Below are 26,568 nucleotides of genomic sequence, written 5' to 3' on the forward strand. Positions count from 1 at the left end.
ACGTTTAAAAGGTACATGTTAAATGCAAAATTTACATTCTTCTCTACGATACTCTAAAGAAATTACGAAAAGAGACATGACATTGAATAAGTTCCGTAAAATTACAAACTTTTGCGAAATTTTACTAATATTTCTAATCAAAATTAGCTTAAACTTTGTAAAATTTGGGCATTTTGTAAAATAATTAAACAATTTAAAATTCAATAATTCAACTTTTACAAAATAAACCGTTGCAAACGAAATGTAGCAAAGGGGTGAAAACACACGGAATTGTCTTTGTGGCACGCCCACAACGTCTTTCTTCACTTTCCCGTCATTGTCTCACATCACCCCACGTCTCATTTTGCCCACCCCCACCCGCATACTTCAAACGTACACGACAATACCTTTCAATAGACACCCCATATGACAAAAGTCATTTTTTCGACATTCGACACCTCCCACACGGTCATGGAGTCGTCGCACGTCGAAATGATGGTGATTTCTGAAATCCCCGCCAAAAAATACGTCTAAAACTGTGGCAACAAAAAATTCGACAATTTTCGACTTTGGCGTCGTCTACACGGTCGTCGCACGTCGAAATGATGGTGATTTCTGAAATCCCCATCCAAAAATACGTCTAAAACGGTGGAAACTAAAAATTCGATACCTTTGACCGTTGGCGTCATCACCGTGGCGCCGTGACCTTATGACCTACAACGCCCATCTTCGAACTCATCCCGTCCCCAAAAATTAGAAACACGTTGGCGAAAACCGGATGTCGAAATTCGAATCCGTTCTAAAGTTATCGTGGATACGGACAGACAGACAGACAGACAGACAGACAGACAGACAAGACATTTCCATAAAGGGGTTTTCACCCCTTAATAAAGAGACGCCCTTGATCTGAGCAAGTTTTCAAAAATTTGGGAGCTTCTTCCTTCGAAATATTTCCAAAATTTTGTAAAAGTGTATAAGTTTACGGATTTTATATTGTTACCCAAGCCTGCCTGAATTCCCATCGCAGACGATTTTGTCCCCACATTATTCGCAGTGTGAGTAGTTAGCTGGTCGTCATCCCACGTAGGTTGGTTGGTTATTATGTGGGCACATTGGGCAACTTGCGGCTCATGTAATGATCCCTGATGACGGTTTTCACGACACTGATAAATGTCTCTCACTCGCCTCTCGTGAAAGCAACAGGCAGGGGCTGTGCAAACTGAGGGGGTGGATTTGGGCATATTTTTTTCCCGAGGTCAACTAAGGTCAAGGTCATCTAAGGTCACCTCAGATTGACCTTAAAGATAAGGGGAGAAATTATGCCACGTGCTTTCCGCATGGTCCCCTCAAGGAAGACAGAACCCAAGCCAAACCAAGCGCCAGGTAGCCCCGAATTTCTCGGGGAGTCGATGAAAGTATAAAATGAGCTAGGACACAGCCCCACTGACGCATTCTCGATTTCTCCTCCAAAACGAATAGAACATACAAGTTCAAAAAAAAAGTCTTCAAAATTTTGAAAAAATAACTTCGAAAAAAAAATATTCTAAATAATTTCGACGCAGTGAAAGCAGTAGAAATCGAAGAAATTTTTGAGGAGAAAATCAACCAGGTTTCGAGGAAGTGAAAGCAGTTGAGTTTGTTGAGAAGAAATTTAATCAGGTAAAAACATGTAGTGTTTTTTTTGTTTTATGCCATTTTTTCAAATTTTTACATATTTTTGTAGGTCAAGAAAGGATTTTAAGCTGAAAAAAATGTCCACCATGACAAACAAGGTTTCAAACAATGCTTCTTCAACTTGCCGACTTGTGGGGATGATCTGTCTCGTGGCGTTGGTCCTCCTCTGGGGAGAAGTGAGAGAGGCACAAGGTACGTAAAGCCACTTTTGCTCACTTTCACTCATCCGCTTTCTCTTAAATACGTCGTAACATAAGCATATTTAACATTCATTAAACGCATCTAAGATAGAAAAATGCTTATTTCTTGGTTAACTAATCGTGGGGCGACTTGATACCTAATTGGGTACTCATATTCCCCAAAAAGTGGAGTAAAATCCTCCTCTTTGTGTCATTAGGGTGAAAAAATTGGGCAAAATTTACGTCCCAGACACACATCGCTTTTCAATTGGGAGTTAATTTTATGCGAATTTTACTGCATAAATTTTACACTTTCTCCCTCGTAATTTTATGTATATTCGAGGAGTGGAGGACGTTAACAAAGTGAAAGTAGCGATAAAAAACGCACATATTCCTTCGTTTGGAGGTTAATTTTATGCAAAATTAAACATTATGGATAGATTATGAGGAGTAGAAAGCATGTAAATTTTACTCTTTCTCCTCACATAACGCAGTGTCGTAGAAGGGAACAAAGTGAAAGTAGTGATAACTGATTTTAAGTTCATTTCTGCATTTGTACTTGAGAAATAGACAATAAAATGAGACGGGTCGGAGGGGAAGAGAAAGTGCTATATGCACTTTCACCACTTTCTCCGTTTCAATATTATCTTAAATAAGAGGAAAGCCCATTTTGATGTGGATCCTATATGTCGTGGTACTTATGTCGGTGAGTGTATAGAGTATTTTACTCCATTTGCGCCACATTTGCGCCCTATTTGCGCCCGCCACACCCACTCAAAGGAATCGCAACTAGTAAAAGTTTGGCAAAATGTTCGCCAAAAATCCCAGGTTTACTTGATAATTTTGATAATTTTTGAATTTTCTGATTTTTTGATCCTAGATAGATGTTTTATCTTGTCCGACCTGTAACTTGTTTTTGTCTAATATCTTCGAAAATTTCATGTCTTTATAAAAATGAAAATTTCAAAAAAGTCGAGTTAGACATTTGATATCATAAACGAACTATCAAGAGTTAAAAGAAAATTTAAATCCGAAAGGTAAAATTGAATTTATGGGAATGGTTTAAAGGGGGAAAATAGGACATGTTTTTTCGCCATTTTGAGTGGGTGTGATTGGCGTAAATGGGGCCACCGAGTAAAATCAGGCGGGGATCTTGATACATTCATCGGGTACTGCCACCCTTGCAACGTTTCTTCCTTTTAACCATCATCTATTTTCATATTGCACACATCTCAAGTGTTTTTGCATCACTTTAGCAAAAATTTGGCACAAACTGAAGAGAACAAACTGGAATAAAAATAATACTTTAGTCACAATACATTTTGAATCACAATACATACATACATACATTTGTTATTGTGTGGTTGGTATTATACGTGGAAATTAATGACAAATTTTACGGGTTAAAATATAATATAGCAAAAATCATGACAAGATATTATAAGAAGATTTGGAGAAGTGACAACATGTGAATCTTATTACAGAAATTATCTTTTCTTTGGGGTTACTTCCGGTAGTATAACAACATGTAGGAGGTATATTTCTGGGGCGAGTCGAGACTTGCAGATGTATTTCGCCGATACTGAAAATGATGAATTTTTAATAATAATGACTAAAAACCAGGTTTTAGAGATATTGTCTTGTAACAAAACATTACCGAAAAGCACAAGTATATGACTCTACCAAAGTGGTAATGATAAGTTGTACCGTGTGGTAATGGCTTAGTAATAAAGTTTTACCATCATGGTAATGAATTTTTACTAACTGGTAAAATATTATTAACAAATTTATTACCGAGAAATCATTACCTGCGTGACTTTACCGGATTATTCAGAGTATAGTTAATGTAGGAATGACTTATTGTCTAAATCAGCATATATTTTAAGTATTTCCCCGCTCTGGGAATTTATTTTAAAATTCTGAACCACAAATTTATAGGGCCGGGAGTTAAACGTGAATCTACAATATTATTTTACCAGTTTTATCTTCATTCAACTAAAGAGTAGTTTCAGTATGGGCAACAGGACAATTTCACCACGTGACAAACTGTCCCAATTTCCGGTCCAATTTCTATCTGCAACTTTACCTTTCCACTTTCTATTTTAACCCTGGGGTGACTTTGGACTGAAATGAGACGAATTTTGTACAAAGTGACAATTGAATGACTTCCTTATCTTAATATGCACACGTGAATGAACGCATCTGTTCAGACAATAGAAATTAATTAGCTTGTCATCCTTAAGAACATTATTATTGTTCCATTATTGCCCCGAAATTGGGACAAGATGTGCATTGTTTTGAGAAGCGTCATTAATTCACTGTATCTACCATCGTTTTGAGATGTCATTAAAATGACCTTGATTTCAAGTCTGAATTATGCAGGGAAGCATAAAGGACGTACTATATAGTTAGGGTTCATACCGACTTAAAAATAAATATATCTCTTATTCCATCAAAAATTGGACATGTTGCGACTAAACTAAAATTAAACTAAAATTTAAACCAAAATTTTAAACCAAAATTTTAAATTTCAAAAATGCAACAAATTTTTTAAACCCGAAAATATAAAATTTCTAAGGTTGAATATATGTAGCAATTTGAGCCAGGGTCTAATTAGATAAATCATTTCACTGTTAAATATTTCAAATTTTTGATAAGATAGAGTAATTTTCGTGTTTTGATAAGATAAAGTAATTTTCGTGAGCAAGGTGATACAATCCATCTACATTTCTTAAACATGTGTAACCCTTTACAATTTTTAATTATTGACGTTTTGCACAAACGAAAATCGAGAATTACTTAAATATGAAAATTAAATACAGCCAAACCTTATAATTATGTGTGATATTACCGCGTCGAGAACAATTTTGCAAGTCTAATTCATTGAGCGCGTTCATTACGAGTTCGTATCGTTCGCACATTTGCAAAAAAAGTTGGCAATTTCGCAAAGAAATTTTCAAGTAATTTTTTTTGCGAACTTGCAAACTTTATTTGTTTATTTTTGTTAATGATGCAAACGCGTAATGAATACCCCTAGCATTTCGTTAGCAAATATATTTTGCGAAATTATGTCGCGAACATAAAAATTCGTAATGAATACCCCAATTGACAATAATTTTTCAACTTTATCGTAACGAATTGATTGCAAATTTGAACAATGTCATGACAACTTATTGTCTCCTTTTGGGTTATAAATCGTCACCAACGTGGTAATATCACAAGGTGACCTTCATCCTGCACGTCCCCCGCTCACACACCCACGTTTGAAATTAAATCTCACCTTGAATCCCGACTTGAAGGGCAGACTGCTTTCTCCTCTTCATGACTTGAGAAGCCTCTCAATTTCCCAGAATTTTCATCCACTTCATCGCAAAGTATATCAAGTGGATGAAAATTATCGTGGTTTGAGGGAGAAGAAAGTAATAAATGGGATCCGCTCCACTGAATCGTGGAGAAAGTAAAATAGGGGGAAATGTGAGATTAATAATGAGGCAAAGTGAGAATTCAGCATACTTTCTCCTTGATCAGATGGTCATAAAGCAGTAAATAGATTTTTGTGTTTGAAGGACTAATAGTCAAAGAGGCAACTCACGAGGGGTTTGGTAACTTTGTAAAATCTGTAAACTCACAAATTTTTGCAAAATTTTGAAAATATTTCTGAGGAAAATTAGCTTACAAATTTTTGCAAACTTGATCAGATTAAGGATGTCTTTTTACGTTATAAAAGTTTGTAAAATTATGCTACAAAACGGATTTTACAAAGTTACCACGGACTGCGTGAATTGTCTCACTATTTTATCGCGACGAAATATGTGAGCTTATTTTTAAGCTTGATATCATTTTTTGAAATTTGTCTAACACTTAACGCCATTTAAAATATTTTAAGTAAGATCACCTTCAATTTAAAAACTGGTAGATGGTTGGTTCGCAACATACCTACTATCCTCGCATTTAGGCGTGTCACCTCATTTGCATAAATCTCAATAGCCCATTTTCGGCGATACGAGCTTTCCATGTTGAGTAAACTCTATGACTCTCACGAATGCGTTAAATTATGCAAATGAGATGACAGAGCCGAGTACGCGGACAGTAGGTTGATATGCTATTCATTTAAGGAAAAGTGAGACATTTTTTTTCAAAATTTGTTAAATTGTGAAAAAACAACACGGTATTATTCTCACCCCCCCCCCCCCAGGAAATTGTTTTTTTCCCACATTTAGGAAATATTGGAAGAACATAAGCACTTGTGTTTGGTAATAATGAGCGTTATCAGGGACATCTCTTTATTTTGTAAAAGTTTATCTTATGTTACAAGATGCACGGATTTTACGAAGTTACCAAAGACTGGGTGAATTGCCTCGGTGTGAATTTTCAGTGTACAAAGTAGGACAAGATTCGATCTTAGATTAAAAATGGGGAAAAGTTGGAATTCAGACTACTTTCTACTTGATTAGTTGCTCACAAAACGAAGATTTTTGTATTTGATAGATTGATAATAGTAAGGAAATTCTCAGTGGAGAAACTAGGACAGAATTTGAGATTAGCATGGGGCAAAGTGAGAATCCAGCTTACTTCCTTCTGCTCATAAAGTACGAGATTTTCATATTTTATCAACTACTGAATTCTGGGTGGAGAAAGTAAGATGTGCAATTAACGTGGAGCCGGGCAAAGTGAGAATTTAGCTAACTTTCTCCTCATCTACATCGTAATAAAGAATCCGATTTTGCGGTTGATCTCGACCAATAAACAAGTCTGGAGTGAAATGGGGCATAAGTTTTTTCATGGAGAAAGTTGGTTTGTTTTGAAGTCTGGGTTTTTTCATGGAGGCAGACGAATTAATTAGTGTTTTTCTCCTGATAAATTTAGAGATTTCATGACTCTGGGAAACATTTCGTTCGTGGTAATAATTTTTCTGCGAGTGACAGGTCCATCGTCATAATTGTAGCGTTTCCTGTCCGCCTGCCAATTTCGATGGGAAGAAAAGCAAACTGGGATAATTTTCAGGAATTGCGTGCTTTTCGGAGAAGTAACCGCATGCATCAGAATCGAGTACTAATTTTATTTGGAGGGTTGGTGGATGCACACTCTTATTAATTCAGTGTTCCCAATCTACCGATCTGTTGCATAAGTTTTACAAGTGTGACTCTACAAAGTATAGTTTGTATAGATTTGTTAACAATGTGAAGTTCGAAATTTGGGGAATTTTTGATAAAATTATTGCAAAATTTTGTGATGAACTTGGTAAACTTAAACTTGATAAACTTGGTAAATTGTACCAAACTTGTGATAAACTTGGACCAAATATTATGATAAATTTTAATAAAATTTGCGATGAATTGTTATGTATTAAAAAAGATCACAATTATTTCTAAGCAAATTTTTTTAGGATAGAAAATTGGAAATATTACATGCATAGAAATGTAGAAATTAAAGATTTCCCTGGGTTTCAAATAGGATTTATTGAATATATCATGTACAGTACAACACTTTCCTTTTTTGAAAGTTTCGTTACAAGAAACACGTTATACTTGCAAACCTTGACTAACTTTGACCCTAAAATTTAAATTAGTGCCAATAGATTAGCATGAATATTAAGTAGTGTGTTTGTTGATGAAATTTATTACCCCGTCTGTTCCCCAACCCACACACCCACACAACAATTCCCACTTTTACTAATAAAGCTGTCTCCTGCAAAAAAACAAGGTACAGACATAAACTTTCACCCACTTTTCCCCACATAAACCACACATTTTCAACAACTGCGTATGTAAATTTTGGGGAAAACAAACCTGCATATTTCCGGTAGGAGACAAAGTGTGATATAAATAAACTCAAAATTTGTTTTTCGTCAATAATGTACGGCACTCTTAGAAAACTGGTATTAAATCATTACCGTATTCTACAGGAACTGGTAATAACGGGTATTACCATTTAGTAATGCTAGAAAATTACAAAATTTTGAAATAATTAATGCCATAATTACAACACATCAGATTTATTAGTCTTCTTATAAAAATAGGTATTTGTGAAGGACCAATTTTCCTAAAAATTTCGAAATCTTGAAGATAAATTTGGATCAAATTGTAACAGAACAAGGGTTTCGTAATTGAAAATTTTCTATAATTCAAACCCTGCCTAAATAAAATAAAGATAATCTACGCAAATTCTTATACTTTTACATCACGCAAGTTTTGCTAGTGGCGGAATATCTATCCAAAAAAAAATTAAATACTTTCGACAGAAATATAATTCTGCTGAAATTATGATTTGTTTTACTAGGATAGAAATAAATATTCTAAAATAAAGGTTCCAAATCTTAAAAATTTCCAGATTTCTAGGAAATTCTGTTCTCCAAAAATATTCACATAGTTGTACAACCATCTACACAAATTTATGTTGAGGTGACATTTCGTAAATTTTTTTATTGACGAAATCACTTTCCAAAAAGTAAAATAATTGTGGTAGAAATATAATTCTGAGGAAGTCATATGGTTTATTTTATCTACTATTCAAATACTACTTCTCAATCCGGTAAAAAATTATTACCAAATTAATACCAGTACGGAGTATTTACCAGATTTTTAACAGTGTCCAAGTTTTATCCGGTAACAAAATGTTACAGGATAACATTTGTGATAACATTTCATATATATATTGTGTTCTCCGGTAACATTTTGTTACCGGGCTGTAGGTGCCTGCCCGTGACGATTTAGTCCCTAAATTATGCGAGATGAGTAATTAGATCACTGCCTAAAATATGTATGGAGGGGGATACGCAAATTAAGTAAATGTCACGGCATGATGGACATAAACCACTAATAAATTGTGCGGCAGAGACTGATTGCTTTCGTGATGGGGACATTAAGCGAGCGAGGCACACACATGCAAATTCACTCCGACACACGTTCCCACTCCATTAATAAGTTGGAAATTTATGGAAATGTTGCGATGTGAATTGAATTTTGGGTTCCATTTGTGCAGAGAGAGATACATATTTAATCTGATTATTTGGTGATCAATTCGTCAATTTTTTGTGCTGATTTCCATTATTTTTTCGAGGTTAATTGGAAAACGGGACTTGTGGACGTGGTCGAATTAAGAAATTTTGTTTATTTTAATTTGTGTGTGAAAATCAAGTTGCTGAAACTTTATCGATTTTTCTACATTATGCAAACTTTTTTGCACAAATTTGCATTCAGATTAAAATGTGCACGTAATTTTTTTTCAGAGCGTAGTCTGCTTGCAGAATTCTGCTGTAAAAATTGGTTCATTGGAACTTTCATCTTGATTAGGAGTAGATTAAATTTGTAATTCATTTGCCATTTTTTTACAACAAATTTCCTGAAAATGAACTCGCTAATTTTTAAAATCGATTGTTCTGCAGTACCAGAAATTAAGTTTACATGAAACCATGAAGAGTTACATTTCCCTCAAAACTCATGAAATTGATGTCATTTTGGAAATTTGCATTTAAAGATATTGAATGGGGGTTAATTGAGATTAAAAATTTATACACATCAAATCCTTATGGTATTCAACCTTAAATTATTTAGCCCCCAATTCATCAAAATTCGTCAATTTTGCCCACTTGAATCTTACATTTTCATTACAAAATTGCGTTGAGGAGAAAGTGCAATGAGGGAAATGTGACAGAAGTTTGTGGCAAAAAAAATTGATTGAACGCAACACGTAAATATGTAATAATTGGTCATCCCTTCATCATAACGAGCCATGGTCATGGTTTCCTACCAATTTTGTTGCGTTATAGATTGTGCTATACTCCTGTTTAGATACAATTATTTGGGAAGAACACTGAAAAATTAATCCGCTGGGAGAAAGTCCACCTGGAATTTGGGGGAAAGTTACAAAAAAATGATTACTTTTATTGTGTAACGTTTTAAGACTGAATGGTGGGCTGGACTCCCACGGGCTGGAGTCCGTGGGCTGGAGTCTTCCGCACACCGATTGAGTCAGAGGAATGGACACGGAATTAATCAATAATGAAAATGAAATGGAACACGATTACAAATTGGAGGCAGATTTGATTAAAAAATACATAACTGGACGTAACAAAGGGGTGAAACAAGTGGCAGAATCTTAAGTTTTTCTAAGGTCAAAAATCCTAAGTTTTAAGGCGAATTATTAAAATTTCGACAGCTTTGATCTTTGACCCGGTCATAGGACATAGTTTGTCAAAATGATGGTGATTTTTGAAATTCCCGCTATAAATAAGATCTAAAACGGTCGAAGCTAAATTTGGATAATTTTTACCTTGTCGCCAAGGTCAAAAGGGGCGCATCGTATGTCAAAGTAAGGTATCATTTGAAATTATTGAAATGTCAGGTTACGAGAAATTTGTTACGGCTTAAAGTAAAATCTTAGGTTAAAATTCGACGCCAAATTGCAAAAATAAGGGAATTAAGTAGTTCTAGTTAGTTAATAAAGATTTTGTTCACGATTGTCGCCAAATTTACGCCGGTATTTGTAACCTCTAAGTAAATACAAATTTTCAAAATAAAAAAAACTACTACAAGACTAGACTATAAATGTGTGATAAATTTTATTTATTATTATTTGAAGCGGTGTAAAATAAACACATTTTTAAAAGTTGGTAAACATCGGAATTTAATAGCTGATTTGTAACTTTATAAGGCTAGAAGTTTGAAAATTTCAAAATCTATTTAAAAAATATTATTTCAGAATAATACAATTAACTCGGATTCTTGTCACTTTTTAAGGCTGGAAATTTGCAAAGTTAAAAATCTATTAAAAAATTTCGCAATGATACAAACAATTCAGTCGGATAATTTCAACACAGCAAAATTCGTAAAATTACACCATTTTCCACAAGTTTATGAAGATAACAAACCAAAATCTTGTTATAACTTTACACATCATAATTTTCCAAAGATTTTTAAAAGGTGCCCCATAATTTTGTGAATATTTCCAATTTTACAAAATTTTCCGAGCTTTACAAAGAAAGATGGCGTCCACCTTTTGCACTATCTTTTTAAAACTGATCAATTTCTACGCCAAATTGGGAAAAAATGAAAGAATGAAAGGAACATAAAATTGACAGGTGTAAGCTTCAGTAATGTGTGAACTTTAGTGATTTTTTAATCTTATTTTTGTTTATTCACTTCCAATTTGCATGTCTCACTTTTTGCTATGTAAACGACCAACAAGACAATGATTACACACATTCGTTAACAACAAGGAGGCAACATGAGACAAAATAAGGATATGTAAATAAAATGGAGGTCTCCCTCCCTCAAATTTTGAAAAAATAAATATCCAGCGATTTAAAATTTAATTAGTATGAATGAAATCCACAAAATATTAGATCTCCCAATGCAAAATTTGGCTATAATACCAATCTTGTTTAAATTGAGGAATTTGCACACTAATCCAAATTCACTAATGGCAGGGATCTCTACCAATTTGAATATTTTTGAATATTAATCTTATGTATGTACATATATGCAAGCAATTAGCTTAAAATTCTGATACTTTGCAGATAAAAGATCATGATTGTGCATGAGCTAAATTTCGCAACCCAGTAAAAGTATCGATGTTGACGGTGCACTATGTTCTACACCATTTTTTACCATTAGAAGAAAAACAACCGTAAATAAACGAGGTAGCCCGTAACGTATACCTTCAAAATGCATTGTGTATATGAGAACAAGGAGAAACAAGGAACAAGGAGGCAAAATGAGACTCTGGATAAAATGGGCTGAATTTCACTGCATACACCGTATCCTTGTCTCGATCACGCGTTATAAACTAACAAATGAGACACGCATCTTCACTTCACCAAAGTGGCGAAATGAGACAAACATATTTAGAAAACTGGTATTAACTCATTACTGTCCGTAAATACATATATGCCTCTACCACAACTGGTAAAAACGGGCATTACCGTTCAGTAATGTTTGTGGTAATGAAGAATTTACCATTTAGAAACAAACTACTACCAATCCGGTGGGAAGTAATTACCAAACCAATACCAGCATATTTATGACTCTACCAAATTTTTAACAGCGTCCGAACAAGGAGGCAAAATGAGACAGGATCGAGATAAAATACGCTGAATTTCACTACAGAAAGCGTATCTTTGTCTCGGCCATAGACTTACAAATGAGACATAACATAACGCATCTTCAGCAAACGAGGCAACATGAGACAAAGATAGTTTACGTTAAAATGAGCAGGATTTCGCTACCCAGTGAAAGTTTTGGAGGGTTCCTTTGTTGATTAAGATTAAGATGAAAGTAAGAAGTAAATCTTGATTTCTTTCTTTTATCCCGGTCTTAAGATTCATCGCGTCGTATAATTATTATTTTTTCTCTCTTACTTTCTCTTCTCCTCACTCTAAATTTTAGGAGATTCACTTCCTTCTAAAATTGGATTATCAGTCCAGAGAGCGGATATGTATTTACGAGAAGTCGACTTAAGATATATTCAATATTTACGGAACAAAAACGCCAAATTATTTGCGAAATATGTATTAAAAAGACCATGAAAATAATAATTTTCGAAAAATGTGTACATTACGAATCTAATGCTCTGAATTCTTTATCGTTGAATTTCTCTGAGAAAAAAAATGTCAAAATATTTACAAAATATTTTGAAAAAAAAAAATTATTAATTTAAAATTTTTTTTTTAATTTACAAAAAATTTTTTGAGAAAAATATCTAAAATATTTACGTATTTTTCAAACAATAGCTGAAATATTTGCATGTCTGACAGTGACAACCTAGAAATATGTAAAGAAAAAAAATATTTTGAAATTTTTGCTATCAAATGAAAAAGTTGAAAATAAGTACATAGATAGCCGCCCTCTGCTCATCGCATAGAATTATTTTTTACCCTACTTTCTCTTCTATTTTAGGAGGTTCACTTCCCTGTAAAATTGGGTTATCACTACGAAAAGAAATAACTTTTTCTTCATATTCTGCGTTAACATGGGTTTTATTAGCTTAGCCGGGTGACGTACTTTCTTTCGTGAGTTTTTACTCGATTATGTATCCGTCTGAAATCTAGTTATTCCATTTCCCATCTTTTTTTACGCGATGAGTATTGCGATAAATTATTGAAATTCGGTCTGGGAAGCAATTTCTGTAAAATTATTTTACGATAAGGCAATTCACGCAGGGCTTGGTAACATTGTAAAATCCGTAAATCCCGTAAACTTACAAACTTTTACAAAATTTTATTTTTCTATACTCCATCGTAAGTAGTCAATATCTAATCACGTTTTTTTTTTAATTTTCTTATTACGAAGTTTAGAATTTGACGTCGAACTAGTCAAAATTGTGAAATCTGCAAATTCGCTACATACTTTTCATTTGAAGTTATTTACTAATTTTTTGATATGATTTTAGAAGATATTAAATTCTGGTAGAAACATCATGAAATACAGAAATATTAAAAACATATTTATAAACCTTCCAATTTAAAATTTATGAAACTATGTGAAATTTGTGAAATTTATATTCTCGCTGTGAAAGGCCAATGTTTTCTTTGGAGGATTTAGTATTTAATTTGGCAATTGGTAATCATATTTTTGAAAATTTCCTAAAGATATTTCTATAATCAGATTAGCAATTGGTATTTTCATCGTCCTGGTCCGCATCTAATTTTCCCAAGTTTTTACAAATTTAATAATTTCGATATTTAAAATTTGACGTTGAACTTTTCAAACTCGAGAAAAAGTAAAAATCATAACTTTTGATTCAAAATTAAATATAATTAATTCTTTGACATGATTTTACAAGCAATTAAATTATAACTGCAATAAAATAACTATTTGAAGTCTAACATTTAAACAAATATGTGTTTGGAAATTTAAATTGTTTCAGAAATCTCGAAAAGTGTGAAGTTAATCAGATATATGTTTCCGTTTCTGAAATTAGATTTTAGGGAATTTGTTTTATGTTTATTCGCTTCCCGTCCAGCAATCTAATTTTGATAAGTCTAGATACATTTAATACTTTCCACATTTAAAATTTGACGTTAAACTTGTCAAAATCACTAAATTTGCATTACTGTAAAATTACAAAATTAATGGTTTGTGTGATTTAACAAAAAATTAATTGATGACTGAAAAATCATAGCTCCTTGAAGACTACAATTAAAAAATATATAGGTTTGAAAATTTAAATTGTCTCAGAAAATTCGAAGAGGGCGATGCTTATGCTGAGTTATAAATATTCCCACTAATTTTTAAGTCAAGATAGTTCTACATGGCATATTATTTCCAGTCATCTGATTTTCACAAACATGGTTAAATTTCATACTTTCGTTATTTACCATTTGACGTCGAACTTATCAAAATTTGAAAATTGTTCACTTTGCATTTCCGTAAAATTGAAACTAGCTAATCATTTGGTGTGATTTTATTAGAAATTAAATCCACCAGAAATATTATCTTATTTGAAGTCGAAAATAAAAAAAATACATACCCGTATTTGTGAACCTTCCGATTTTAAAAAAAGACCCAAAGCTTTAATCTCTCGCTTTCTCTTTAAGATGGAAATCGAGTGAGTTTTGGAATCGGAATATTTACTAAATATTTCTGGAATTTGGAATTTTCAAAATTTGACCATAACTTCTTGATCTGTTAAAATATTAAGTTTAGGATTATTCCGAAATTTAAAATTTGACGTTGAACTAGTGGACATTGCGAAAACGGTAAATTCGCAACTTTTCATTTGAAACTATTTACTAATTGTTTGACGTGATTTTTAAATTCTGGTAGAAAAATCATGAAATACAAAAATATAAGAAAATAACTAAACTTTCCCATTAAAATTTCTGCAACTTATTCCAAATATGAAATTGATGTCGAATTATATTCTCTCTGTGAAATTCTAGTGAGTTTTGGGATTGAGTATTGAATATGACAGTCGTATTTTTGAAAAATTCCTGAACATTTTTTGGCGTTTGAACATTTCCTATCTAATTTTGTGAGATTAGTTAATCTTAATAATTTGGAAATTTATAATCTGACGTCGAACTATTCAAACTTACGAAAACTGTAAATTCGCTACTTTTCATTTGAAACTATTTACTGATTTTTTAACGTGATTTTAATAAATTCTGATTGAAAAATTATGAAGTTAAATATGTATAGAACATATTTGTATTAATGTGTAAACTTTCTAATTTAAGATTTCTGAAATTTATTCCAAACGTGAAATTAGTGTAGAAGTATATTGAGTATTTAAGTTGAGTCATATTTTTGTAAATTTCCTAAAAATTTTTTGATATTCGCAGTTACATTATCTAATTTTGCAAGTTTGTTCTTACTTAATGATTTAGAAATTTACAATTTGACGTCGAACTAGTATACTCGGACAAAATTATAAATTCGCTATTTCATTTAAACTAATTTATGAACTATTTGACTTCATTTTATGGTTAGCAGAAATTAAATTCTGGCATAAATTTGATGAACCAATAAATTAAAAGAAAAACATATTTTTCAAACTTTCGATTTCACATTTCTGATAATTTCTGTTCGAAACGTAAGATTTATATCGAATCATATTCTCTTCTTCGAAAGTCGAACAGGTTTTGGGATTGAAATTTTATCAAATATTTCAGCTTTCGCACTTTTAATTTATCACTCATATTATGAAAATCTGCATAAGTATTTTTTTAACTCTTCTAAATTTTCAATCTGATTTATAAGTTAGATACTTGATAATTTAGAAATTTTATAATTTGACATTGAACTAAACTGTAAATTCTCCACTTTTCAATTGAAACAATTTATTTGACGTCATTTTAGTGGAAATTTCTGACAGGAAAATCGAAAATGTACAAATTTGTTAAAAAACATACTTGTAAACCTTCGAATTCAAAAGTTTCTAAAACTTCTCGATATGTTAGATTTGTGTCGAGTTATATTTTCTCTGTGAAAATCGAGTGTTTTTTGTTAATCCTTTATCACGTGTCAAAAGAGATCAATTAATTACAAAATGGATTTGAGATCGAAATATTTATTAAATATTTATGCTTCCACGTTTTTAGTTCGGCACTCATCGTCAGTGTTTGTCTATCTAATTTATAATTCTGTTTTTATTTAACATTTTGGGAATTTAAAATTTGACGTCGAACTAGTCAAGAGAAAAAAAAGACGTAAATTCGCTACTATTCAATTGAAATAAATTACTTACTATTTGACGTGTTTTGAACGTGTTAGAAATTAACTTCTGAGAGGAAAAAAAACATAAAAATTAAAAATAAAACATATTTCCAAACCTTCCGATTTAAAATTTATGAACTTGCTCGAAATGTTGTTTAGATTTGTGCCGAATTATATTTTCTCTGTGAAAATCGAGTTGGGTTTGAGATACATAGTAAGTTGAATTTTGCACTCAGAATGGAGGTCTTCCAACAGATTTATGCACAGATTTCGGCCGATTTTGCTCAGAGATTTCGACTAAACTAGTGCTAATTTATTCAATATATAAAATTTACAAATGGGACTATCTGTCAATGCTCAGGTTTGGCAGCGATATTTGCATCCGGAGAGGAGAAAGTGCAAAATAAAGTTGAAAAATTTTACATTTTCAAAATGTACTGCGCCTTTTGTCATGTTCGGATCCAAATACCTGTCAAACCCTTGCATTGACAGATAGTCCCGTTTGCAATTTTCGCATGAATTAAATTAGTGATCGATTGACAATACTTTGGTCTCTACGGTCAAAAATCTGTGAGCATACGTTGGGAGACCTCCATTGTCAAAAAATGTGTTAATATTTTCTGCCCTTCTATGCTATCTAATATGTAAGTTTACTAATTCTTTTAATTTCGACATTTAACGTTAGACGTTGAACTTGTCCAAATTGAAGAAATAAATTATTTACCCTGCATTAAGAGAAATTTAAAGCAATCAATTATTTATTTGAAATTTTTTTAGAAATTCAATTCAATAAAGAAATAAGCACAACCTTTTTCATTAGAATAATTTAAAAACATATTCGCAAGTCAGGGCCAATTTCAAAAAATACCATTAAAAAACCTGAGTTTTGCTCACGATTGATTCTCGCTTTCTCTTCCCCATCAAAGTGAAATTGGTGGTGAAAGTCACTAAATATATGAGAAACTTACAGTGCAGCCTTATTTAGCCCGAGTCAGATTGTTATTAATGTCCAATATCTCCAAATAATAATAATTTATAATAATTTCATTACTAACTACAAATTAATCGTCCAGAATTTTTAAATAAATTCCCAGACCGGAAAAATGTTTAAAAATATGCCGATTCCGAGGATTTTGGTAATAATTGAGGCGGGTTCCGCACCACTACAATCTCTAATTTTTTATTATTTTACAAAAATTTAAAATTCATTTCAAAATACAATAATCTGAATAATAAAATTTATGTTATTTTTTATTAAAAATTTTTTTTTCAATACATTTTGCACATCTTCAAACTTTTTTCTACGTGCGCACAAATTTCAAGTCCGTTGAATAAATTCTACAAGCGTAGTCGATAGACAGACAGACAGTCAAACTATGCATGATAGATACATAAGCCCTGACTCGGAGTAAAAATAGAAATTGAGTGAATCGTGCAAGCAGGATTTTTTCTCCCTGTTTGATCCGTCGGCGTCCCCGTGATAATAATCACCACCGTTTTTATTACGCTTTGATCTTTCCTTTGCTTTCACCCACCTTTGTTGGTTGCCCACATGCCGACGACTTTCACTCACCTCACTTTTTTTACCGAGGTGAGAGACGTGCGCGGATGATGCTACAAATTTATGGCAGATTCGCTCCAATGTTTGTAAAATTATATTGCAAAAATTTACGGGTTTTACAAAGTTACCAAAGACAGCGTGAATTGCCTCAATGTTGTCGTGATGAGTAATTCAGTAGGATAAAAGACACCGAGGCAATTCATGCAGGCCTTTATAACTTTTGAAACCCGTAAATTTTACCAAAGACTATGTGAATCGTGCCTCCTCAATGTTTGTAAAGTAACAAAAATAAATTCTACGAATTTGCCCTCATTGTCGTGAAATTGCAAAAATTAAATTCAAAAGAGCATATTATACAGATTTTTCATAAACTGTTTTAAAATTTGTCACATTTTGGCGTTGTTTAAGGTGAAAAGTATACGTGGGTGTTTTATTATTAATTTTCAAAATGTATGTTCCACACTGTTTCTGACCAAACTTTTGATGAAATAACAAACTTCAAATACTTTTAGAATGCTGTGATTTTTTTCAGTTCTGTAGGTTAACATTAACACTAGCAATAACTCATTAAAATTTACCTCGAAAATATGCCAAAATTTACGACTTGATTTCATTATCATCCGAAAACCGTTTTCCCCTGATGTTTTTCTTTAAGTTTCGAAACGAATAATAATCACTAAGGGACAAGTCTGGACTGCACGGGGCGTGGTTTGTGCAGGTAAAGCGATTTTCGTCTGCACTAACCCTCGCAAAAAGCCAGGTATTAGGTGGCGCGTTGTCGTCTAAAAAAAGGCCAACTCTTTATTTTGACCCCACGTTTCTTTTCAACCGGAGGACGCAGCTCCTTCGGGGTTCCTGCATACACGGCCCCATTTATTGCAGTATTACCAGCAATAAATTTTATAAGGAGGGGACCTTTGGTATCCTTGAAAGTGGTCATCATCATTTTTTTGTCAGATTTTTGCACTTTTCAATTCACGGGCGGTGGCAACCCCTCGTGCTTCCATTGAGGGAATTATTATTTGGTCACCGGGTCATAATAGTAAACCCAAGTACCATATGCAACTAATAAAATATTGAGCAGGTTCAAGTCTTCATTTAATAGGTTAAAATTGGCATTGCAAAAGTCGACTCGATCCTGTTTATGAGATGCTGAAAGCAATTTTGGTACCCAACGGGCGGAAACCATTTTCATACCTAAGTCTTCAGTTAACATGGAACAAATTGCTGGTTTTGAAACACCCATCTCATCTGCTAAATAGGACAGTTTCAATCGCGGATCTCTCATTATTTGTTCCTCTAGTTTCCGGAGCCTTTCTGTGGAAGAAACGGATTTTGAGCGTCGTGGCGACTTTTTGCCCGAGACATCGTTTCGCCATCATTTAAAATTATTGACCCAATTGAATTTGTGTTTTGTGTTGGGCAGTCTTCATCGTAAATTTTAAGGATTCAACCATAAATCTGCGACACGTATTGCCGATCCAGCATTAAAAATTAAATCACACTACGATATTTAATTTGCAAATCTAGCATTTTTTCCGTCGAGGTAAAGTTTGCCGATTTATTGCTAGTGTTTATGCTAACCCACAGAGCTGAAAAAAATCACAGCCTCCTAAATGTATTTGAAGTTTGTTATTTCATCAAAATTTTGGTCAGAAACAGTGCGGAACATACCTTTTGAAAATTAATAATAAAACACCTACGTATATAACATGTTAATTTCAAAATTTAGGTTCCTTTTTTGTTGGATTGAGTTAATAAAAAATGGTTCGACTCACAGAAAAATATAGAAATTCGTAATAAATTTGAAAAATTTTTGATTCCGGTGAAAAGATTACGATTAGTTTTATTATAAATTTAGGTTATAGCATTTTTTTTAAATTATCACATTTTGACGTCATTTTAAGTGAAAATTATTTATTTTACGCCAAACTACAAAATTTAGGTGAAGCCAAGATATCCATTGTAGTAAACAATCAAATTATTTGTAATTCACTGAGGAATATTAAAATTGTTAATAAATTTGTAAACTTTGTCATAATGGTGAAAAGATTACGAAGGAAAATTAGTCTACAAATTATATTATGTAAATAAATCTCGGTTTACATTAGTTTTTAACATTTGTCACATTTTGACGTCGTTTATAACGGAAACGAAGTATTTGGGAAGTTTTTAAAAATTTAGATAGGACCACGTTCTCAAGTGTTACAAAATATACTTACTAGAAATTTGCCCAAATCGGCATAATCACAAAGTAACTTTTGATAATAAGGCTACAAATTTAAAAATTTAGATAGGACGATTTTCTAAGGGATACAAAATACACGTGCAAAAAATTTGCGAAGATAAAGTAACTTTTGATAATCAGGCTACAAATTTAAAGTTTGCAATTAATTTAGAAATGTTTATAAATTCATAAAATTTACAAAGAAGTAATTCAAGTAGACGTTTGGTAACATTGTAAAATCCCTCAGCTTACAAGCTTTTACAAAATTTTACTAAATGTTTCGCACATAAATTAGCTTACAAAGTTTTGTAAATTCGCAGAGATCAAGGGCGTCTTTTTATTTTGTAAAGTTTGTAAAATTGTTTTACGAAATTTACTGATTTAATAATTTTTGGAAATAAATCACGGGTTTAGTCAGTTTATGAAATTCGTTAATATTTCACGTCGTTTATGACGAAAATAATTTGTTTTACATTATTATGCAAATCTTAGATTTAAATTTTTCTTCTCACATCATGGACATCAAAGAATATAGTTTTTCATAACGGTCAAAAGATTACGAAGGAAAATTAGGTCACTAGAAATTATTTACTGAAAGTAAATTCCCCGGTATTTAAAATTGCTCCCATTTTAGTGTCCTATATAACAAAAAATATTTATTTTGCACTTTAATATAAATTTTAGGTTCCACTTTACATTCTTGTTTATCGACATAAAAAAGTATACTAAAAAATCCTTTAATCTTATCTTTGCAAAAAATTACGTAAACTTGACATAAAACGTTAACATAATCTTGCCCAAACTACGATGGAAAATAAGGTTACAAATTAAAGGAAAGTTTATTGTTTCGAAATTTATTTTGACAACATGAAATACTTAACTTATAACTTCAGAAATAGAAATAAGTAATAAGATTTTTGTTTTATAATAAATTTAAAGATTGTGATTTGTTTTCACAAGTATGTAAAGTAAAGATTGCGAAAAAAAGGTTATAAACTATAAAGATTACACAGATTTATCAGTTTTTTCATACTTTGTCACACGTTAACGCCATTAGCAGCCAAATATAACGATGTAAAGATAAACTAACTGTTTAGATGTGTTGAAAACGATTGGATTATTTGGAAGATTTGAAAGTTTTAACCCAATTTTAACCCAATTTTAACCCTACAAATGTTACCAACCGAAAAAAAATTGAAATGAAACGGAACTTGAGAAAGGGACAAATTATTATTTTTTTTAATCACCGTGCGTTTTTTTAAATCCAAATATTGAGCAATTTATGGCATTTCAATCGTAACTTAGTTAAATCTATAAATTATGTAGAATTATCTTACAAATTTTCATGAAATAAAGAGATGGCCTTGAGCAAGAAATTTGGGAGCTAATTTTCCTCCGAAATATTTGTAAAATTTTTGTAAAAGTTCACGGATTTTACAAAGTTACCAAGAACTGCGTGAACTGCCTCATTAGTCAAAATATATTTCCTGAATTCCCGTTCTGGACTGTTCCAAACATTTGCGTGGATTAAAAACTTTACACAATTTCGAAATAAGATGACGGGGTGAGATAAGACGTCCGACGTCTTAAACGTATCGCCCCCTCAGAAGATTTATCCAAGCAATAAAAAGTTAAGCACCCTGCCGACTAATCGCATTTTTATGTACTTTCACTCCTCCGTTCTCGCCCCTACTTTATAATAATTATGTACACCAGGTAAAAAAATGCGAGACACAATTTACCAATATTACGAAGTTGCTATAGACCGACGTGATTTTAGCAAATAAGGTAATAAAATTAGCGTTACATAAAAGTACGAAAAGTAGGATTTATCTGAAACCTCATGAAATTAGTGCCATTGTAGGAGTTTGTATTTTAAGACATTGAAAAGGGGCAGAGTGAGATTAAAAATCTATGACGGAGTTATTCCATCTTAAACATATCGCCCCCAAAAAATTAGATTCACTTGAAAGTACAAAAAGTTGGATTTATATTTATCTAAAAAATTTCGAGAAATTAGAGAAATTTTGATATAAAGACATTTCATTGGGGTAGAGTAAGATCAAAAATCTATGGCAGAGTCATTCCACCTTAAACGCATCGCCCACTGAAAAGATTTATCAAAGCAATAAAAAGTTAAGCACCCTGCCGACTAATCGCATTTTTATGTAATTTCACTCCTCCGTTCTCGCCCCTGCTTTATAATAATTACGCCAGGTGAAAAAAATGAGGGTGACATTTACCTCCTCCACGTGGGCATAGAGACAGAGTGAAAAGCACTCTAAAACTGAAAAACACTCGAAACTTCATTTCGACAGGAAATTAAAGTAATTTGCATCCATTTACTCGGCCCGAAATTTGTTTGGAGATTGGATTTTGACTCGAAGTGAAATGTTGACGTAGAAATTTGCATGAGAAGTTTTTGGATTAGAAAATTGAATCAAAATCGAGAGATAAAACGCAATCAGGGCTCGATGACGGGGGAGAGATTGACGTGGAAGTGGGACAGACGTCATGTGTGTATTAAATAATTTGCATATTGCAAAAATTGGCACCTGTTGCAAAAATAATGTGAATGCAAGACTGCGATGAAATCTGCGAGACCGTGTTTTGTAAAATAATTTTACAAATTTTTACAAAATAAAAAGACGCCCTTGTTTAGAGTAAGTTTTCAAAAATTTATGAGCTACTTTTCCTCAGAAATATTTTCAAAATTTTTTAAAAGTTTGCAGGTTTGCAGAATCTACGGATTTACGAAGTTACCAAGGCCTGCCTGAATTGCTTCCATATTGTTTAATGTTTTGATATATGGAAGAAAGAAAGTTAAAAAATTTTGAAAATATTAGATTTTTTGCATTTTTTGTGAATTTTGAAATACTTTTGCTGACGTGGGATAGACGTCATAATTTGCATATTGCAAAAATAGACACAAATGTATTGCGGAAATTGCCAATTGCGCAAAATAATGCAACCCAACGTAACAGTTGGGAAAGTTAAACTGCTTGTTTTCAATAATTGATGGGTTAGAAAGGAAGTTTGGAAATTTTATAAGTTTTTCAACTTTTGGAAATTTCGTGGCCAAATATTTCGCAAGACCTGAATATTGCGAAAAGTGGGAGTACCCGATATTTCGCAACGTTTCGCAATTCATATTTATCAATGTGGATTTTATCCCGTGAATTATTAAAGGGTGTCATGCAGACTTTACTTTTATCCACGGGGGGTGCCGCATTATTTGAGATGGGGCCATTCATACCGGATGTTGCAAATATTCTGATCTTGTATTTACCAATTTTCTTAGGTCAATTGAGGTCATTCGAGGTCATCCCAGGTCAAAAACGAAGGTCACATTATTTCTGCACAGCCTGCGGTTTAAGTATTTAGTGTCCCACCAGTTGCTGAAGTAAACGACGTGGTTTTATTACTGTCACGGTAATAAAGTAAAAGTGGTGGTGTGAGTCGCCACTGTGGACTTGTTGACGCTTATTTATGTGATGACGTTAATGGGGAGGTGATGATTCGGTTGAAAATTTTATTTTGCTTCCGGTATGTGGAGAAAGTGTAGTTTTTGAAAAATTTTGAAAATTTTTGCGAAGTATTTTTTTTGTTTGAAGGAATGGAATTTTTATTCCATCAATTTAGCATTTATTATTTTGATTTATTATTTTAAAAAATATTAGGTATGCATGTCATCAGAAATGAGGGTATTTTACTTCACTCTACTATTTGTAAATGATATAATTACGTAAAATTTTGATAAACTTTACGAATTTACGAAATTTGATACATTTTAATTCCGATAAGATTTTTTTCTGTAAAAACATAAGTTCAATTATAAATTCAGATTTACTTGATCCGGGCTATAAGATTGCCACAAGGTTCGCTGTGTAACAAATATTGTTATGCCCTGGCTACGCTACTGTCGTAAATTTTTTCAGAGTTAACTCTAGAGTTTAACGCTGAAATAAAAACTCCAGCTACATTGCATTTTGTACCGTTGTAATTTTCAGGGTACCAAATCTCAGAGTTATTTCTCAGAGGTGGGACTTTTAAAAACTTACCATCTAAAAAATAATAATTTAGTTTAAAATAAAAGTGTCGAGAAAGAGTTGACGACCAACTTTCGACATGGATTTAACAATAATTAGCTCGTCAATTTTTCATACTTTGAATTATTTGCGACTCCATTGATTTAAATTTTCTTATAAATTAAATGAAGACTAAGAATTTATGTTTGGAAAAATAAGTGGACTCTCGTCAGTAAATAAGAAATCCCGCTTAAAATTTCAATGTTTAACACTGAAGTAGCACATTGGTATAGCTAGAGTTCGTAGTAAAACTCTGAACTCTAGAGTTTTACTAGTGAAATTTTACTAGTAAAACTCTAGAGTAAACTCTGAATTGGTTGCAAGTTACACATGTAGCTGGCCTTATGCATTTTCCCATATTATCAGTAAACTCTAGAATATTACGACAGTAGTGTAGCCAGGGCATTATCTATGCACAATTTTCTACCAGGCCTGAATCAATTTCCGCATTTAAAAGAGTGATCCATTATCATTTCGTGGATAGAAAATCGTTGCCAGTACGGTGACAATTTTATTACTGGAATGCTCACACCCTAGAAAATCGATAGGTAACAAATCATTTAGTGCCTACTCTGACAATTATTTTGTCAAATTTCCATTTTGTTCCACTTATTTTTGTTGCCCCGTTTAATTTAGTGTATAAACGTATTATTATGAAGAAATTATTCACCGACTTTTTTTGTCATACACGCACTAACTTTTCAAACCTCAGAGATTTATTTTCAAAAATAATTTTCATTTGCCAATTTGCATAAAAAAACACAGTTTTCTAGTAAAAGAAGAACCCACAGATCACACATCTGAATATTTCTATCAGTTCCATAAGTAAACATTTATTTTCTAATCGGCGTTAAATATTTAATAACTTGAGAAGTTTGCGAAATACGAGCAATTTAGGCAGTAAATTTCTGTAAACTTCCAAACTTTTACAAAATTTTAGGAATATTTTGAAGGTAATTTAGCTTCCAAATTGTTGTTAACTTGCTCAGATCAAGTACATCTCTTTATTTTGGAAAATTTTGTAAAATTATTTTACAAGATGTATAGATTTTACAAAGTGATTTTACCAATGACTGCGTGAATTGCCTTAAACGAAGAAATAGATAATTATAATTAGTTAGGTGACCATTTTCATGAAAAGGTCACAGCACCAGGTCATATCTCAACTCGATTCCATATTCCCACCACTTTATTCCTTCTCTTGTTGAAGTCTTTTTATGCAGGATGGATTGAAGCACTCCATTTCATTTCATTTTTCCACTTACTTTTTTCTTCTCTCTCTCTCTCTTTCTCTCTGTTACGATTATTATCTTGGAGAAAGCAGAGTGCCACAATAAAATACGTAACATTACAATGTATCTACTTTCACGGGTGGGGTCGGCTCGTTCGCAGCAATAATAATAATAATAATAATGGCACGCAGGTGGAGATAGCAATTTTTCATTGGGATCATCATTTCGCAAATAAAACGAGAAAAATGACAGGATCACGGAGGAAAAAAAGGTCGTGTGGTGACCTTATCTCCGAAATTATGATGGATTTTCGGCGATATATTTCTTTGTTTATGTTTGTAAGAGTGAAAGAGATGATGCAAAAATTGGGTAATTTGTGCCCAAAAGAAAGGGTACTTTTGGACGGAAAAGAGTGCAATTTTGGTGCAAATGGATACTTTAATGGAAGTTTTTTTTTACTTATATATAAACAGTGTGTCAAGGAAGGTATAAATTTGTAAGGTTGCAAAAATTTGAGAGGTGAATAGAATACCCTGAAGTACTTTTTTGTTACCGTTAAAAGAACTGTAATTTTTGAAAGAAATGTGGAAATATAATTTTAAATTTTTTGACACAATGGGTCTGATTTTGGTGAAAGTGTGGTTATCTACTTGCACCAGAAAATTGCCTGATTTTTTATGGTGAGAAAATATAGAATAAGTTTTATATTTTTTGGTACAGTGTTTCTGAAAGTACTAAAAGCGTATTTACACCATCGAAAATTGGATTCTGAATTTCATGAAATCGTATTTTTCTTCATTATATTTCGTTCGATTTTTGTGCATTGAAATATGAAAATGTAATTTGATCCACATTCTTTAATTTATATAAAAAAAGAAAATTATATTCCATCCCCAAAAATTGTTATCTACGAATTAACTCAGGGTAGCAAGTTTATGAATATTTTTTATTTATAACGTGGTTACAAATTGCAGAGTAAATCGAATAGAAAATAAAAATCTATAAAAATTTCAGAAACTTGAACAATAATCCGGATAAATCTTAATTCTATAATTAATAATAAGATGGATGCTATTTTTATTTTAAACGACGTCAAAAGTGCCAAATTTAGAACCCGAATCAAAACGATACAAATTTTGTAATGCCATACTTCAAAAAGTGAGAACAACGTACTAATAACAACCTCCAGGGTTTAGAGAACTGTTATACAGATAATCACACTTTGTGATTTCTGTGATTTTCACATCCTACGATCTTACTTGGGGAAAAGTGAGACAACTTGTTTAGAATATTTATGTTTTACCACAAATCCAACTTGATATTTGGATTTAGCACGAAATTCTGAGCATTTTTCTTTACGATTTAAACCGATTAGGACAAAGATGGATTTTGCACTTGATTTTCATCTTAAAGATTAAAGTTGATCAACAAAAATGCGCACATGAAAAAGCTCAGACTATGTATAACCACTG

At 32.3% G+C, this 26,568-nt stretch overlaps 1 protein-coding gene across 2 annotated transcripts in view; it reads left to right on the forward strand.

The window, feature by feature from the left end:
* The first annotated feature begins 1,419 nt into the window (after positions 1-1,419).
* LOC110849375 (neuropeptide CCHamide-2) overlaps positions 1,420-26,568 on the forward strand; it is a 29,282-nt gene continuing 4,133 nt past the window's right edge. For both annotated transcript variants that reach the window (XR_004834755.1, XM_022096780.2), the window contains exons 1-2: positions 1,420-1,638; positions 1,703-1,845. Coding sequence is in view for 1 of the 2 variants with exons in the window: in XM_022096780.2 (XP_021952472.1) it covers positions 1,731-1,845 (115 nt within the window). In the remaining variant the exon portion in view is untranslated. The remainder of the gene's footprint in view (positions 1,639-1,702; positions 1,846-26,568) is intronic.

The sequence above is a fragment of the Folsomia candida genome, unplaced genomic scaffold (genome assembly GCF_002217175.1).
Source record: "Folsomia candida strain VU population unplaced genomic scaffold, ASM221717v1 Fcan01_Sc004, whole genome shotgun sequence".
Classification (NCBI taxonomy): Eukaryota; Metazoa; Arthropoda; class Collembola; order Entomobryomorpha; family Isotomidae; genus Folsomia; species Folsomia candida.